The sequence below is a fragment of the Lethenteron reissneri genome, chromosome 19 (genome assembly GCF_015708825.2).
Source record: "Lethenteron reissneri isolate LAM-NWPU_2019-01 chromosome 19, ASM1570882v1, whole genome shotgun sequence".
Classification (NCBI taxonomy): Eukaryota; Metazoa; Chordata; class Hyperoartia; order Petromyzontiformes; family Petromyzontidae; genus Lethenteron; species Lethenteron reissneri.
Genome location: NC_083797.1, coordinates 9,045,085 through 9,062,996, shown reverse-complemented (window position 1 = coordinate 9,062,996; position 17,912 = coordinate 9,045,085). Strand labels below are relative to the sequence as shown.

The window sequence follows — 17,912 nt, the reverse complement described above, 5'->3', positions numbered from 1 at the left end:
TCAACGACTTGATCAGAAATCTTGGTCTCACCAAGTCCAATGCCGAGCTTTTGACATCTCAGCTTGAAGCAGTAGAACTTGTTGGATGAAAGTTTGCAAGTCGCACATCAGAGGAAGCGTCAGCAACATTTTTGCAGCTTCTTCACCCGTCAAGATGGGCTCTGCTTCTGCCACAATGTGACCAGTCTTTTCGAGGCAATCGGTATCGCCTGTAACCAGAATGAGTGGGGTCTCTTCATTGACAGCTCATCCAGGAGCCTCAAAGCCGTGCTGCTCCATAATGGTAACAAGTACCCATCTCTTCCCCTGGCTCACTCGGTGCACCTCAAAGAGGATTACAACAGCATCAAGATCTTGCTGGACGCCTTGAAGTGTGGTGATTATGGCTGGGGGGTCATCGGAGATTCAAAATGGTGGCATTCCTGATGGGTCTCCAGGGCAGATTTACCAAGTTTCCCTGCTATCATTTCCTTTGGGACAGCAGGGACACCAAGGCACACTACCACAGGCAGGACTGGCCACAGCGGACCTAATTCTCTGTGGGGAGGAACAATGTCAAGTGGGAGCCACTGGTGGCCCCACGGAAGGTGCTGATGCCACCATTGCACAACAAATTGCACCTCATGAAACAATTTGTCAGAGCTGTAGATAAGGAGTCGACAGCCTTCAAGTACCTTCAAAACTTATTCCCTAAGCTGTCTGAGGTAAAGGTCAAAGCCAGTGTGTTCGTCGGACCACAGATAAAGAAGATCCTGGAGTGCAATGAATTCCCCAAGAAGCTCACTAGTAAGGAGAAAGCAGCTTGGAACAGCTTTGTCGCAGTGGTTTATGGCTTCCTAGGTAATTACAAGGTCAAACTATTTGGAGCTGGTTGAAACTCTGGTGAAGAACTACGGCACAATGGGCTGTATGATGTCCCTCAAAGTTCATATCCTTGATGCTCATCTTGATAAATTCCAGGAGACATGGGAGCGTACTCGGAGGAGCAAGGAGAATGCTTCCACCAGGATAAACTGGTCTTCGAATATTCTTAGGTTTTTTTCGGTAAAGTCACGTAGGTAAAAATTAAAATTAATAAAAGTAAAAAAAAAAATCACGACGTTTCGGAGGCAACACAAGCTTCCGTCTTCAGGTGGAACCATCACAGCACGACTGCTGTATCAAGCAAGAGAAACTCCAAGAGACCCGTCCCTGCATATATACTGGTTGACGGTGGGAGGAGCCAAGGCAGGCACCTGGATCGGAGCTTTGTATTATTATTATTGTGAGGTTGGTGCGGCTGAGGCCGCCGCTAGGAATGGGCCTTTGTTGTGTAGACTGGTTGAACTGGGAGGTTCCAAGAGTTGTTAAGGTGCACCTCAAAGAGGATTACAACAGCATCAAGACCTTGCTGGACGCCTTGAAGTGTGGTGATTATGGCTGGGGGGTCATCGGAGATTCAAAATGGTGGCATTCCTGATGGGTCTCCAGGGCAGATTTACCAAGTTTCCCTGCTATCATTTCCTTTGGGACAGCAGGGACACCAAGGCACACTACCACAGGCAGGACTGGCCACAGCGGACCTAATTCTCTGTGGGGAGGAACAATGTCAAGTGGGAGCCACTGGTGGCCCCACGGAAGGTGCTGATGCCACCATTGCACAACAAATTGCACCTCATGAAACAATTTGTCAGAGCTGTAGATAAGGAGTCGACAGCCTTCAAGTACCTTCAAAACTTATTCCCTAAGCTGTCTGAGGTAAAGGTCAAAGCCAGTGTCTTCGTCGGACCACAGATAAAGAAGATCCTGGAGTGCAATGAATTCCCCAAGAAGCTCACTAGTAAGGAGAAAGCGGCTTGGAACAGCTTTGTCGCAGTGGTTTATGGCTTCCTAGGTAATTACAAGGTCAAACTATTTGGAGCTGGTTGAAACTCTGGTGAAGAACTACGGCACAATGGGCTGTATGATGTCCCTCAAAGTTCATATCCTTGATGCTCATCTTGATAAATTCCAGGAGACATGGGAGCGTACTCGGAGGAGCAAGGAGAATGCTTCCACCAGGATAAACTGGTCTTCGAATATTCTTAGGTTTTTTTCGGTAAAGTCACGTAGGTAAAAATTAAAATTAATAAAAGTAAAAAAAAAAATCACGACGTTTCGGAGGCAACACAAGCTTCCGTCTTCAGGTGGAACCATCACAGCACGACTGCTGTATCAAGCAAGAGAAACTCCAAGAGACCCGTCCCTGCATATATACTGGTTGACGGTAGGAGGAGCCAAGGCAGGCACCTGGATCGGAGCTTTGTATTATTATTATTGTGAGGTTGGTGCGGCTGAGGCCGCCGCTAGGAATGGGCCTTTGTTGTGTAGACTGGTTGAACTGGGAGGTTCCAAGAGTTGTTAAGGTGCGGCTGCTGTAAATGGGACTGAGCCTTTGTTATGTCGATGAAACAGCCCTTTGCTATGTTGCTGGGATTAATTCTAGCTTTGCCAAATATGTGTGGTAAAACTTAAAGCAGGAAACCAGTGTGTGAAAGAATAAGAAACTGTACGGTAACTGAAGGATAGTGCCTGTCAAATAAGGTGGTCCAAATATGTGTAGTTAAATCTTTTTTGCATGGTTAATAACATCTTTCCAATGATTACTCAGTTTGTACCCATCATCACGGTTGAAATTACGTCTGTGTTTGTATATTTGGATGGTCTCGTGTACAAACCTTTGATGGTAGCCAGGAGGTTTGCAGAGTACTTTGGTCTCGGAAAACACAATCTCATGAGAGCCCACAGCGTTGTAGCAATGATCGGCAACGGCGGAAGAATCCATTTTGCCGTGTTTCAGATCTGACTTGTGCTCGCGGACACGATCAGAGATATGATGTTTCGTTTCTCCAATGTAACAATCACCACAGCTGCAACGCAGTTTGTAGATTCCAGGGTATTGTAAGTGAGGAATGACATCTTTCACAGATGGAATTAGATCACGGATTTTATGTACTGTACTGAATCAGACTTGGATCTTATGTTTGTTTAGAATTTTGGAGATCTTTTTGGTCACGCCTGCTATGTATGGCAACGTGATAGTTTTGATCGGAGTTTCAAGTGGCTGTTTCTTTATGGTGGGAGAAACAGCTTGGCGGATGGTGCGGTCAGAGTATCCGTTCATCCTGAGGGCCCGATGTACGTGTCTTAATTCACTGGCTAGGTGGTGTTGGTCAGAAATGCCATGAGCTCTGTGGTATAGCGTTTTGATGAGAGAATTATTTTGAGATGGGTGGTGGTGGGAATCAGGTTTCAAGTAGGAATCTGTGTAGGTGGCTTTCCTGTAGACTGTCCCAAGGATCCGTCAGGTCTCCTCTCAAACAAAATATCTAAGAATGGTAGTTTACCATCTTTCTCTACTTCCATGGTGAATCTGATAGATGGGTGTCTGGAATTGATGTGGTCCAAGAAGTGGTTCAATGCTGGGAGGCCATGTGGCCAAATGACGAAAGTGTCATCCACATACCTCTTCCACAGGGAAGGACGCAGGGTGGATGTCTAGATGGCGTCTGATTCAAACTTTTCCATGAACATGTTGGCTATCACTGGTGACAAGGGGGAGCTCATAGGGGTACCCACCCTCATTCTGTTTGTAGAAGGTGCCATTCCAGGTAAAATAAGTGTTGGTGAGGCAATGCCTAACCAACGTAGATACATCCGAATTCAATCCATGTTGGACCAAGTCCTCAATTATTGTTAGGGTGTCAGGCACTGGGACTTTGGTAAACAGAGATACTACATCAAAACTGACGAGGATATCATCAGGAGAGATAGTACCATGTCCTTGACCATAGAGACTAATTGGGTTGAGTTGAGTACTGCCGAAGAAGTCTTGCCTGTGAAGGGAAGCAGAGTATCTGATATAAAACGGGCTAGTTTGTAGGTAGGAGAGTTGATCGTCGACAAGATGGGTCGTAGCGGGGTGCCTTCTTTATGGATATTGGGAAGACCATAGAATCTGGGAGGTCTTGCCGCCGATGGTTTTAGAGAGGGACGTTTGGTTGGTTTGATTAGGGAAGTCGAACTCGTGATGATTTTGTTAGTTTTTTGTGGTTATGCTGTTAGTAGGATCGTTTTTAATTTTGGAGTAACTCCTATCATTAAGTAGGTCCAGGATTTTGTTGTATGATTCTTTATCCATGATGACCGTGGCATTGCCCTTGTCTGCCGAGAGGATGACTATATCATCTCTCTTTTTTAGGTTTGCGAGTTCAGAGCGTTCGTTTTTGCTAATGTTACTAGTGGGTTTCTTAGCATTCTTAAGAATAGTGGACTTCAAATGCCGCTACCAAGGACAGTAACACAAGAACATGATGGGAGACTACATTTGGGGGCTGGTTCGTGAAAGTGATTTACGGTATAAGTCTCGAAAAAGTACTCACTTCTAAATCTTTTGTAGTAATTTTTGGATTACTTTAGTATAAATACATGTTAATTTTGATTCATGTTGTTTTTTGTGAACGAAAAAACACATTCGCCCGTTTTCTCATTGAAAATAGGTAAATTTAAAAATATCACTGTCCTGGTCACAAGTATCGGGAATAATAGCCATTTTCTATAATTTCTAGGTATAAGCAATTACAAAATAACACTTACTACCCAGGAACAAAAATTGTGTTACATCGTGTAATCGGAGGTGCGGGGGCAGGACAACAAACTAAATGCAAAAAGCAATTTTAAAGTAATTGGTTTTCAATTTCATCCCTTTCAGCAACATGTCTGACACAAGCCTCACTCACTTTTCGTCAATGTCAATATGATGTATCTTAACTTACATAAGTTACCTGATGGTATGTGTTGATCTTTTTGTCTCTCAGGTTCTGAGCATCATTTCTTTGTACACGTTTGAGATTTTGTTCTATTTATTTGTCATTGTCAATGTGTTTGATCCCTACGTCAGAGCAGGCAGCAGGTATGTTTTTTTTTATATATTTAAAATACTTCCAAGGAGCAAGGCATGTTGGCAAGCATTACAGAAATTATGCATATGCATTATTTTTTTACGTAATTATGAACAATAAGATTTCTTGAATTAATGCCTTCAATATTTTTGTTACTCTGGAACGTTTAAATATAAAAAAAAAATTACAAAGATATTTACAGAAGCTTAAATTAAATTTCACTTTCTCTGGCTCTGCCTTATCAACACGATGTCACAACGAATAGGTGTAGCCTGGCAGCAGCAACAGCACGCCAACACATTCATCAAACAAAAAAGGAAAACAATCTGCATGTAAACCCACAGCTTAACAAATTGAAGAAAGCCGGACCGCGGCAGTACCGCGGCATGAATCAGGATCCAATGGCTGTCAGTGCTTTGAAGGTTACCCGGCTTATAAATATTACTGTGCAGGTTCATAATTTTCCAAGTTTTGTTGACACCAGGCACATTTCTCAAAACTATCAAAGTGTCAGTAGAATAGGATTAAAGGAGCTCGAAGACCAGCTCCACTGAATAATATACATTGTTATCCCATGAAATCCTCAAACCTTTCTAAATTACAAGTGACATTTAAATTACAGATGATGTCTCCCTGCAATTAAAAGGTGCTATAAATACATAGTCGCAGCCCTACTTTAAAATATGTGATTTATTAATTTGAACGTGGATTTAAATTGAGAAATGCAATAGCTCTCCGATGTGTTTTTTGAAGGGGTTGTACCACGTGTTGTTCAGCATGATGTCAGACGTTTTTATCCACGTGCTGGCAGCTTCTTTAGGAACTCAATTCAGGATGTCAGTTCAGTTTCTGAACAAGCTCCCAGCACGTGGAGCAAAACGTCAGACATGCCGAACACGCATGAAAAACACCTAAACACATCAGAGAGCTACACGGCACATCCGAGAAAACCTTACACAGTTGGAAATGCATTGTTAAAATGTATTTGTTACGGCAATATTGTTTTTTGTTCAGAAAAAAAGTGCTAAACATGTCACGATGGCTCATATCTGAAGGGTATTAGGTACACTTGCATTATTGTGAAACACGAGCTATCATTAAATGTTGTACGCGCTGTTCTGAGATAAACCTCCTCCTCCACGAGTCTAAGTCATTTCACACCTCCATAATGAGCAAGAGAATACGCTTCACATGGAACATTGAGCAGCACCCCTGCGTGTGGCTCAGCTATGACTATGAAAGCTGCCTTCTTCACTGACGTTGACAAGGCATCTGCAAGACGGTGCCTTCACAGTATATGACAGCAGGTTTTAAAGACTCTGAATAGAAACCAGTTCTTTGGAAATCTATAAAAAAACTGCACGTATTAAAATAAATTGGGGTTTTTCTTTTACATTTATAATCCCTTGAAGCAAATGAATGCATCTAAGGCTTCCATTTAACACGTAGCCTTTCACGACCAATATCAGCTATAATACAGTTGTTTTGGGTTAGTTTGGCTTGGCTCCAACACACCGGTGTGCTGTACTAGTAACAAATTGGCATGTTCCGTTTATGTGACAAACCTTACTAATTGGCCCTGTCGGGTGGTGGTGGGTTTAATGAACCTCATATTTACGCGATCTAACCCAAAAAAAACTGTATGGATAAGGCTGCCTTCCCTGCAGAACTTAAATGTATTGGAATACACTGGGTTGGTGAATGGGGTGGGGGCAGAATATCAGAGATCACATGGCAGTGATTTAAGCCATGGTCAGGAATCGAACACAGATTCTACGGGTTCATAGCATAGTATGCTTGCTACCATACCACCGTTCCACCCCCACTATATACCACAACAGCATTGTAATTTCTCTTCGTGGAATATATTATATTTCTATATACACCAGTGCTACAGCTCATAGATGTATCTTCGATTCCAAGCAAATAACCGATTTCCCTCGATTTATGTGGTAGATGCATTCCAAAAAAGGATGCACCAAGTGAAACCACACAAGAAATTTGCCTGCTGGATAAGGCATGTGTTACACAGACAACTTTGTCCCACTCCCGACCGCATAGCCACACATACATGAATTCAAACTGCATAGAGCGAATTTTGGGTATACATTGGTCAGCCCCATATACGTGAAATCACAAACCAAACGCATATAAAGTGAAGGTAACCTGAAGTTTTACATGATAAAATGACCAAAAAAAATTCTTGCTGTGAAAATATTCAATGATTATTTTTCTGTCACATCAAATAATTTTCTTACTTGAACTACATGTATTTATTTTTCAGATATAGGAACAACATTCATTTTAGTTGTTTACATATGATTTCAACCTTGTAGATTTTGCATCATTTCACGGTTTTAACATGTAAGATTATATTTTCCCTCGTTATTTAGAAAATAAAAATGCAATCCTATTCTTTTTTTAAGAAATGGTAAAAACACCACGTAATTGGTTAATAATGTAAATACAGGAAGAAAATGTATAATGTTATTTGTAAAATTACATCAAGTATGTTTAAATGCAATTAATGTGTGTTAAATACAATATGAGGGAATATTCCAAGGACACGTTAATGTGGTGATAATACTTGATTTTAATTAAGTTTAGCGTAATACATTTGTCCAGTTGAATTTAAAAAATCTATTGCCATTTATACAACTTGAAATGATAGCATACAAGTATATTGAACTCCACAAAGTTAACATAATTGAATATAAAAAAGCATCACAGAGTATTACAAAATAGCATGTGTGAGAATGCATAATTGCCCTATTTCGTATTATACCTTATGTCTGCAAATATAAGCCTACACCCTAAATACCAACAATGTAAGGTTTTTATTTTACTAAATATTTGGTATGCAACAGTTCAAGGTCAAGGTTTTGTGGTACAGTAATATAAAGCGTTTTAAAACTGTATTTACTGAAACACCCAAGAATATTAATTCCTGCAGTCACGAAAGCTTTAAGTCAAGATAAAAGATATTCATGTTGTCTTAAGAGTCCTAGAGTGCTATATTCTGCCTTTAAGCATGCTTGTCTGAATATTGTATGTTGATCTTCTTTCGAAACGTACGAAGCCAACCATGCTAATCGGAGGTTCGGGGAAGGACAAAAAACTAAACGCATAAAGCCGTTCTAAGAAAATGAATGTTCAATCTAGATTTAAAAGTGCATAGCTCTAGTGGCTTCCTAACTTTGTCTCATCACAGTTATGAGAAATGGCATATTCATGCGTCTCTAATGGTGATGACTTCAATTAGTTCTGGTTCTCCTAAGTAAGGGAGTTTCAACTTGGATCCTGATAAGAACACTGAAAACCATAATGCTAATTGTAGCCCTACAAATAAGGTCAAAATGCAGCCAAAGATGTTTTTTTTTATATTCAGCCACATTATAAAAAGATGCAGCCCTTCAATGGCTTGCTCATGCCATAAACCATGACGCGAACTCCAGTCACCCTCGCAGCGGCTATTGGCTCGCCACCAAATAAAGACGGTCACCACATCGCGTGTTTTCGGATGCGCTTCTGTGGCCGTCTGGAATGCTTTTCCGATATTAGTAAGCGACTGGGGCTATACACTTTTAAATATAGATTGAAAACTTCGTTTCTTGAAAACTTCGTTTCTTGACAACTGCTTTGTTTTTAGTTTGTTGTCCTTCCCGCGCACCTCCGATTAGCATGGTTGTCTACGTACGGTGCGAAAGAAGTTCAACATACACACATACATACTGTACATGCCACCACTGGTATAAACCCCGTCCATCAGAGGGAGATTTTAAAGAGCCCCGTTGGAGGTTATTTGGTCTACTCTTCTATGGCGGCCAGGCATCCTGGAAGAGGTGGATTAAACTAACGTTTTACTCTACTGCCAATAGACGAGTTGCGGTTTCCCCATTTCTACTTCTGGGTGCAGAGACGTGGTGAGGGGCGAGATTTAACAAGCTTGCCCATGTCTCAACGTTCATGTTGGGGGATTGACGAACCAATAAACTCTAAGTCCAGTCTGCTTCACCATTGAAGCATCTGAAGAATTTGTGAATTTAAATCAGGACAGCCTTATTTGAAAATTCACAATGTATGCATCATTTTCGTTAAATATGTATCAGGTTTTATTATTATATATGTATGTAGCAGGTACCTGAATGTAATTTTTTCTATTCGTGTTTAATGATTTTCATGTTGTTGGAAATCTGAAATACTGTACGGGAAAAAATGAAGCATTGCGTACTACCCAGTATACAACAAAATAATATACATTGGGGCCCAAATCACATAGCCTTTATTTACGTATATTTATAGAATTCTGCCATTCGGCAAAATAAGTTATGCCAATTAACTTGACTATGAATCTTTGAATGCAATATACCAATATTTTGAATGGGAAACTTTTATAACAGTGGGTATTACCTGCTATGGCATATGGATTTGAAACATTGGACTGTACCAGGAGGCTGAAACAAAAGTTCGTGTGTTCACAACGAGACAGAAATAGGAACGGAAAAGATAAGTTACGCAAGTTAAATGCATACATTTGACCGTTTAGAAAAGTACGTGTGACATGACGTCACGTGGCTTTGCCTGCACATGCTAATTTCATTGTGTCCCACTGGAAACGATATTTGAAGGGCCTTGGTATAGGGAGGAAATCTTGTGGTGCTGGTTTATGCTGGGAACCAATTCAAAGGAATGTACAGATCAGGAAAAATGTTTCCTTGATTTAATCGTTGTCTGCTGCGCTGAATTGTCTTCATTGTAAGCTTTCATTGTATTGCATGGCATCGTTGCAACATTTGAATCTGTAAACGATGGGTTAAATATAATAGAAGAAAAAACACAGTTGGTATAAAAAGACGTAGGAATTTAATGGATTTCATCAATTATCAAGCACACAATTGTGGCTGAAAAACATGTACTACACCTGGTATACAAGAGGAAATTAAATGTACAAAAAATCCTTGCCCTACAAGGCTTTATTGAGCACGTGTTGGGACTCTACACAGTTTACCTCACAAGGTCTGTTTCCCGGAACACGGGAGTGATGTTTCAGCTGTACGCAGTTTGACGCTGATAAGATTCTCATTTCTGCATCGAAAAGTAGTGCCATGAGAGTGCTGCATTCGTTGGAAGGTGTGAATGAATCGCCCGTGAGAACGATTTATTTACCATATATATGTTCACAAATTGCCGCATGCATCTAGTTGTTTACTCGTTGAGGATGTGAGTCATACGGGCACCGAGATGGCGAATCATTAACGTTCACGTGAAGGTGTAAGGGGTGAGTGTCGTGCTGGCAATTCGGTGTCAGGGGCGTGCATTGGGCACCAGTTCTTCGGTGCCGGGAGAGTAAAGGAGACGGGGGTTTTTGTGTATTGAGATGAAATTTAAAAATAGTCTAAATTCACAAGAAACGGAGAACGCCTCGGCATCCTATTATACAATAAGGGCGGAAATCTTGTAGAGTTTGTAAGAAAAGAGGGAGGGGGGGGGTGATCATTTCGGACCCAGGAATGCAACCATATTTTCCCATAAGGTCCTATTACTTGTCGAATTCATGGATTTTTCTAAAACGTAAACCTCCGCATTAGGTAAGGCATGATCTGTATTTACGTCACGTATGGATAGTCACAGTAGGATTGAAAAGTAGTTGAAAAGCACGGATAATTTATGTCAATAATAACAGTGGTCCATATACATTCCAAGGATATACACAATTAACAAATGTTCAAAACTTAATCAAAACACTTACACCTATATCACTCACACTCCAATTTGTTTATGAAGCATATAAATACATCATGACAGCAAACAAGAGTTGTATTGTACTTAGTAATTATCATTGTACATCTACATATAACTACAACATGTCAGTACAAGTGTTGTATTAAGCTTTTCATTTAAGATGTAAGATTAATGATTGTAAGCACTGCAAAACGGTATAGAAACGTGCCAGATGGTGTCACTAATGTGCTCGCGAAGGTCAGCTCAATGTTCCAATTAAAATGTGCCGCACCAGTGCGTAAAGTGTACACAAAACAAGAACCAATGAAGACGTGATGCCACTATCAATAATGATATAAATAAAAGCCTGGAAATGTTGCCTGCAAAACTATTTTGTAAGCACACTGCATGCTGAATAAAGCAAGTGTGGCATGTCGGCACGTTGCTCACCTTGATAGGTCAGCTTAAATCCTTGAGCACCCACTGCAAAATCGCTGCTCAGCTTCATGGTGAGCAGTGGTCCTGTGCTTGTGATAGGCGATGGCAGCTGGAACCCTGTGAACCTGCGCACGCACAAAGTAACAACAACAATGGGGAAGGTGTTAGTCTACCAGATGTTGTAGCATTAGCTAATGTAAGAATAATGTAATTCTATGTGTTTCTCTCTATAAACTGTGTGTGTTAACTTGGGTCTTCTGAGGTTTGGCATCAAGCCATGTGGCATCTTTTAAATCAATTCAATCTAATTTAAAATCCCATTTTGGTCCAGCTGCTACCTGACTAAAACTCAAGCATAAATACGTCTCATACTATCATGTAAGCAAGGCCGTAGCCATGGAGTCAACATTGGGGGGGGGACCAAATCTTCCAGGGGGTCTGGGGTCCCCCCCAGAAAAAAAATCTGAACTTGAAAACTAATTTCCTGCCATTTCCTGCCTAAAATATTTAAAAAATTCACTAACACATGGGATGGACTTTTTATTTATTTTTTACAATGTCTAATAGCGTATTGTATTACATTGCTGTTTTTTTATTTTTTTTACCTTTTCTTGTTTCATTGTGTGTAATGGCAGAGTATAAAGTACAACCATAACCACAATCATATAAACAGAAATCTATGCATTGTTACATGAAAAGTCCAGATATTGTGGCCAAGGTTTAGCAAATTGTTTTTTTTATTTACATAGCATCGAAATTATTATTTTAAATATTTTTAGAGCAATATATTGGGGGGGACATTTTGAGCATATTTGATTATTGCATGTAAGTATACATTTTGTGAAAATGCAAGTCAAACATGTCTTTCTAGTTATGTACTTGTCCTCTATGTTGTTATCTATCATCATTTTTAGTTTATTACTAACAGACTGTTTGGGAAAGTGCTGTTAGCGAGCACCTATGAAGGCTGGCACGGCACACGAGGAGGTGGTTGACCAGCACCACGCCCGGCCGCATTTGTCTCCCAAATGACGATGTTTACACATCGCACCAGGTACTCATTTGAGGCTGAGTCAACCTAGGGGAGGCCCAGGACCGGTTCAGATAATCGTCACTGGTGTTGGCCGTAATCGGGAAATCAAAATCCGGTCGTCGAGTTTGTAGCCAATATCGTTCCCCACTCCACCACTTTATGGAGGGGCGTAGGCGGTCGTTTCAGACATTAAATCCGGACAATTCCACAATATGTAACTCGCATGTGGGTTGTGTCCACGTAAAATCACACCCATTACACCACTTCTCTTGCAACAATTGCAAATTGACAAAACATTGGGTGGGCGAGGGCAGGGTTTGGGAACATTTTCACATAGTTGTAGAAACTTTCCACCATAATGTGTCGAGAGTGCTGAAGGTGTGTCGGAGTGCATTTTGCACAAATTATTCTGCACGTTCTGTGTTTTTGAGTAAACATTCCAGTGCCTTTTTAAGTGTTCTAAACGTTTAGGAAAGCGGCATAATTGAGGCCCACACTCACATGAAGATGCCAGCGACAATGAACACAAATGATTATGCATGTACAGGCCATCCTCGACTTAGGAACGCCCGTACTTACGATCCAGCCTCCTATGAAATGCAAATGAACATTGACTTAAAACGCGAACTCGCAATTGCAAACTAAGGGACCGTCCATAAATGACGTCACGCGATTTTGGACGATTTTTGACCTCCCCCCCCCCCCCTTCGTCACACGGCGTCACAAAAAGTCAGACCCCCCCCCTCAAATTTGACGTCAGAAAGCTCTGCCCCCCCCCCAAAAAAAAATATAAAGCATGCATCAAATCGCTTTAAACTATTGTCATTGTAGTGCGTATTTAATGTGGTGCTGCACTCTGATGTTGTAGGAGAAAACATTGATTAAAACGTCTATTTAAATAAGTCGAACGTGTTGTCTATATTTATTTAAAGTTGCGCATTTTGATGTGACGTCACATTTCTCACCCCCCCCCCCCCGTCACATATCGTCACAAATGTCTGACCCCCCCCTCCACCTCTAGGTGCGTGACGTCATTTATGGACGGCCCCTAAACCGCGGAACTATTTGTCAGAGGAGCGATCCTCCGCGAGATGCAACGAGTTGGCCTTACGCTGGGAGCGTGCACGTGCCGTGTGTGTGAAAGAAGTGTGAGTGCGTGGGGAGCTCGCTGACAGCACTTGCCCCAACAGCATGTCAAGGCTACACGGGGGATCTTTGTGTGGGGAGTGGTAGTGTCGCGGTTAGCGCTGCGCTGCGCTACGGAAGCGGCGACTCGAGTTCGATTCTTTCTCACGGTCAACGCCAGTACCTGGTGCGGTGTGTAAACATCACCACTGGGGAGACAAAGGCGGCCGGGCGTGGTGTTGGCCACCCACCCCCCCCTCGTGTGCCGTACCGGCCTTTATAAGTGCTACTCGCTAACAGCACTTGCTACCACAGACTGTTAAGGCTATACGGGAGTATTTGACTTGGAGGCCGTCCATAAATGACGTCACGCGATTTTGGACGATTGTTGCCCCCCCCCCTTCGTCACACGGCGTCACAAAAAGTGAGACCCCCCTCAAATATGACGTCACAAAGCTCTGCCCCCCCCCCCCCCCAAAAAAAAAACATGCTTCAAACCGCTTTAATCTATTGTCATTGTAGTGCGTATTTAATCAGTCCCTCCAGAAAAACGCGATTATGCGATCGCAAGATTCCACGCAAAATCAGCCAAAGTCCGCATATTTATGCGGGGGGCGCGTTTTTTCAAATACGCCGCACTTTCGCCGCATAAATTGCAGATTTCCGCGCGCAAAATATGCGGGCTTGCATGATTTCATAATCCCCGCATTTTCGTTGCAAAAAGTCGCATATATCTTAGCAGAAAGTTGAAAAATGTTGCGTTTACTTCACACAAGCGCAGCCATTTCCCCTGTTGCCATGGGAACGTCATGAAGTGTTAGAGGCTACGCAGTTAGTTTTATTCAGGAGTTTATGCAACTTTACAGTTGTAAGATTGCACTTTTTTGTTAGTAGTATGTAAATTTACATTACTGTAAGACTGTACTGTTACTGTATTGCTTACGTTACTGTGCACTGAAAACACTTATTTTAACAGAAGATGTCTGTTTTGTATAGCTACCTCTGTAAAACAGGAAGCACACATTTTATTTTTTAATATTTTATTTATAAATTTTTACAGAAGTTGTAGCATATTCATTTTGTAAAGCTACATAACTTGTTCGACTCAATGTTTTGTAAGTTTGAGCCATCTGTTTGTTAAGGTCTGAAATAAAACAAGATGAGAACTTAAATATTCCCAGCACTTTCTGTGATGTAGTATGCTTGCTTATCATAGGAAGTAATAAGAAATGACTCTTTACATTAAAGTAGTAGCCTAGTGAATAGGGTGTTGGGGGAATCACTTTTTTTTCTCTTTTTCTTCTCTTTTTCATCAAACCGCAGTTTTTGCAAGTTCCCGCAATTTTTGCAAGTTCCCGCAATTTAATCGCATAAAATTGCATAAATATCCCGCATATTCCATCGCATTTTTTAAGAAAACGTGCCGCATAATCAACGATTTTTGCCCGCAACAATCACCAAAAAACTCCGCGTTTTTCTGGAGGGACTGTTTAATGTGGCGCTGCACTCTGATGTTGTAGGAGAAAACATTTATATAAAAAAGTATATTTGATTTAAATAGAACGTGTTGTCTATATTTATTTAAAGTTGCGCATTTTGATGTGACGTCACATTTCTCACACCCCCCCACCCCCCATCGTCAGATATCGTCAGAAATGTCTGCCCCCCCCCCCCCCCCCCGATCAACACCAGTGACGATTATTTGAACGGGACCTGGGCCTCCTCTAGGTCGACTCAAATGGTAACCTAGTGCGATGTGTAGTAAACATCGCCACTGAGGAGACAAAGGCGGCCGGGCGTGGCGCTTGCCATCCACCCTCTCGTGTGCCGTGCCGGCGTTCATCGGCGCTGTTCGCTTGCCGATGACTGGTACCAGCGGTGTCAAGATCGGCCTTTGTAGGAGGCTCGTGAAGGAAGCTACTGGGTAGTTGGAGGCAGTTGCCCTCCAACAACAACAGAGGGTGGAGGAGCGACGCTCACGAGTGGAGCGCCAGGTGGCTAAAGCACAGCAAGTTGACATAGTAGGGGGCACAGGTGGTGCATCAGCCAGCCATCTCAGTCATTCTAGATTTGAAGCTTTCGTGACTGCAAGGATTCATATTCTTAGGTTTTTTCGGTAAAGTCACGTAGGTAAAACATCAAAATTAATAAAAAATAAAATAAAGATCACGACGTTTCGGAGGCAACACAAGTCTCCGTCATCAGGTGGGACCGTCACAGCCAGATTAGCTGCATCAAGTGAGGCAATGATTCAAGATGTAATCCCTTAAAAGCGAGTTGAGGGGGGAGGAGAGGGGGGGGGAGCTCATCAGAATGTGGTAGCCAATGAATGGAACGTATCGGGAGGGAGGGGGGCGGGGCCAAAAGGGTGGGCGACGGCGTGGAAGCGATTGTGCTCAAGAGACAAACTGCTGCACACGCCAACGCATTGGACAGAGAGGGGGGAGGGGGAGGCCTGATACACATGATACAAAAGAACGGAAATGCCATTGTTTATACCAATGCTGGCTGAACAATGAAGAGATTACTGTTAAACACTCGGTAGAGTAAAGTAAAATAGTGCCTGTCAGATAAGATGGTCCAAAAAATGTAATTAATTACACTTTTTTGGACCATCTTATCTGACAGGCACTATTTTACTTTACTTCACTGAGTGTTTAACAGTAATCTCTTCATTGTTCAGCCAGCATTGGTATAAACAATGGCATTTCCGTTTTTTTGTATCATGTGTATCAGGCCTCCCCCTCCCCCTCTCTGTCCAATGCGTTGGCGTGTGCAGCAGTTTGTCTCTTGCGCACAATCGCTTCCACGCCGTCGCCCACCCTTTTGGCCCCGCCCCCCTCCCTCCCGATACGTTCCATTTATTGGCTACCACATTCTGATGAGCTCCCCCCCCCTCTCCTCCCCCCTCAACTCGCTTTTAAGGGATTACATCTTGAATCATTGCCTCACTTGATGCAGCTAATCTGGCTGTGACGGTCCCACCTGATGACGGAGACTTGTGTTGCCTCCGAAACGTCGTGATCTTTATTCTATTTTATTTTTATTAATTTTGATGTTTTACCTATGTGACTTTACCGAAAAAACCTAAGAATACATCTCGGTCATCTCAGTCGACCTGTGGCACCTGGGTCTGCCCCGTGACCTCCTGCCAGCGGGCGTTCGACACTTCGTGGCCTCAAAGTGCACATGGCCTGGCACAAGCGTCGTCGTGACGTCACTGTCACTTAGTGGCGAATGGCGGTTGTTATTGTGTGTGTGTGCGCGCAATTGTGGTGACTCATTGCCCCACTTCTGACTACAAAGCTAGCATCAGGACTCAAGGTGAGTGAAAATGTAAAAAACATCTAATTATATTACTTTGTTTTATTTATTGCATGGTATTTTTTCACAGTGTTACGTGCAAATGGAAAATATTTATTCTTAATGAGTTTAACAATGGCTTCTCTTTTTTTCTGAACCGTAAAACAGTTAATAATACTGACCTTATGGCCATGTAAATACAGTGAATTATTATTGTGTTCCGACTTACGAACCGTTTGACTTATGAACGGGTCTCAGGAACGAATTAGGTTCGTAAACCGAGGACTGCACTACGTTTAACTTCTTTTGCACCGTACATAGCCAACCATGCTAATTGGAGGTGATCATTTTAATAACGATGAAAATAAATGTGGTGCGTCGTAGAACCACACGGAGACAGAACTTCTTGTAAGGGCTTTCGCCGTTTATTAACATGGGTTCAACACTCTGCTCACACCAGGGGTAGGTGTTCTCGATGCTCAGTGCTTCCCGTAGACCCCCAAGCTCTCCTCGTCCTAACCTCGACTATCCCTTGGGCTCTCTCACTTGGGCCGGGGGACGGGGGCTCATCGAACACCGCCCGGCCGAGGAGAGAAGAACCCCACTCACTCTCAGCCGATTCTCACAAACTTCTTCGAGCCCTACTCTCGGCTATCTCTTCGGCTCTCCCACTCGTCGACCACGGGGACAGGGGTTCAGCCAACACCGTCCGGTCACAAGCAGGAGAGACCTCTTTCAGACGATCCACATTCCAGGCTCCCACAACGACCACGCCTTCGTCACGGGGTCCCCCTTAAGTACCTCCTTGGGCGGCTCCTCCCCTTCACTCGGACCCGCCTCTGTTCTCGGTGTCTCCTTACAGTGCTCATGACATGACATCATCAGACTACTCTACAAATGTATGCTTTTGCTGCTGCTGAGCATTACACTGATGGTAATGTTGCCGATACCATTGTTCTGGTTGCTGACATTGCCGATGAGGATGCAGAAGGAAAGTGTTCACAGGAAAGCCACACACTGAGACCTAATACTTCCTTAAAATGTTGTTGCGCGTGGGAAGAAACTACAATACCCAGAGCTAATGCAAAAGAGGAGACAGCACTCAAATGTACACATGGATTAAAAAAATATAATATGCTGTCTTATCCTGACAATTTTTCAGCATAGGTTTGTGAGTTTGATCAACCCACCCACGTCTCCAAAAGTAATGAAATGCCACTCACAAACCATGCCATGCGTGTCATGGCCTCTAATCAAACTTATATTTCTGGAATATATAACTTGGGGCAATGCACAAATCACTGTTCTCTCATCATAACACAAACTGACACCAACACATGCCTGAGCTTGTACATGCAAATACGCAGACACCC

The 17,912-nt window shown here is 42.5% G+C and overlaps 1 protein-coding gene across 1 annotated transcript in view; it reads right to left on the bottom strand.

Annotated features, from left to right (window-relative positions):
- Nucleotides 1-17,912, bottom strand: part of LOC133344241 (CUB and sushi domain-containing protein 3-like) — a 403,210-nt gene that overhangs the window by 324,627 nt on the left and 60,671 nt on the right. The window contains 1 exon segment of the mRNA XM_061554305.1: nt 11,091-11,203. Coding sequence (XP_061410289.1) covers nt 11,091-11,203 — 113 coding nt within the window.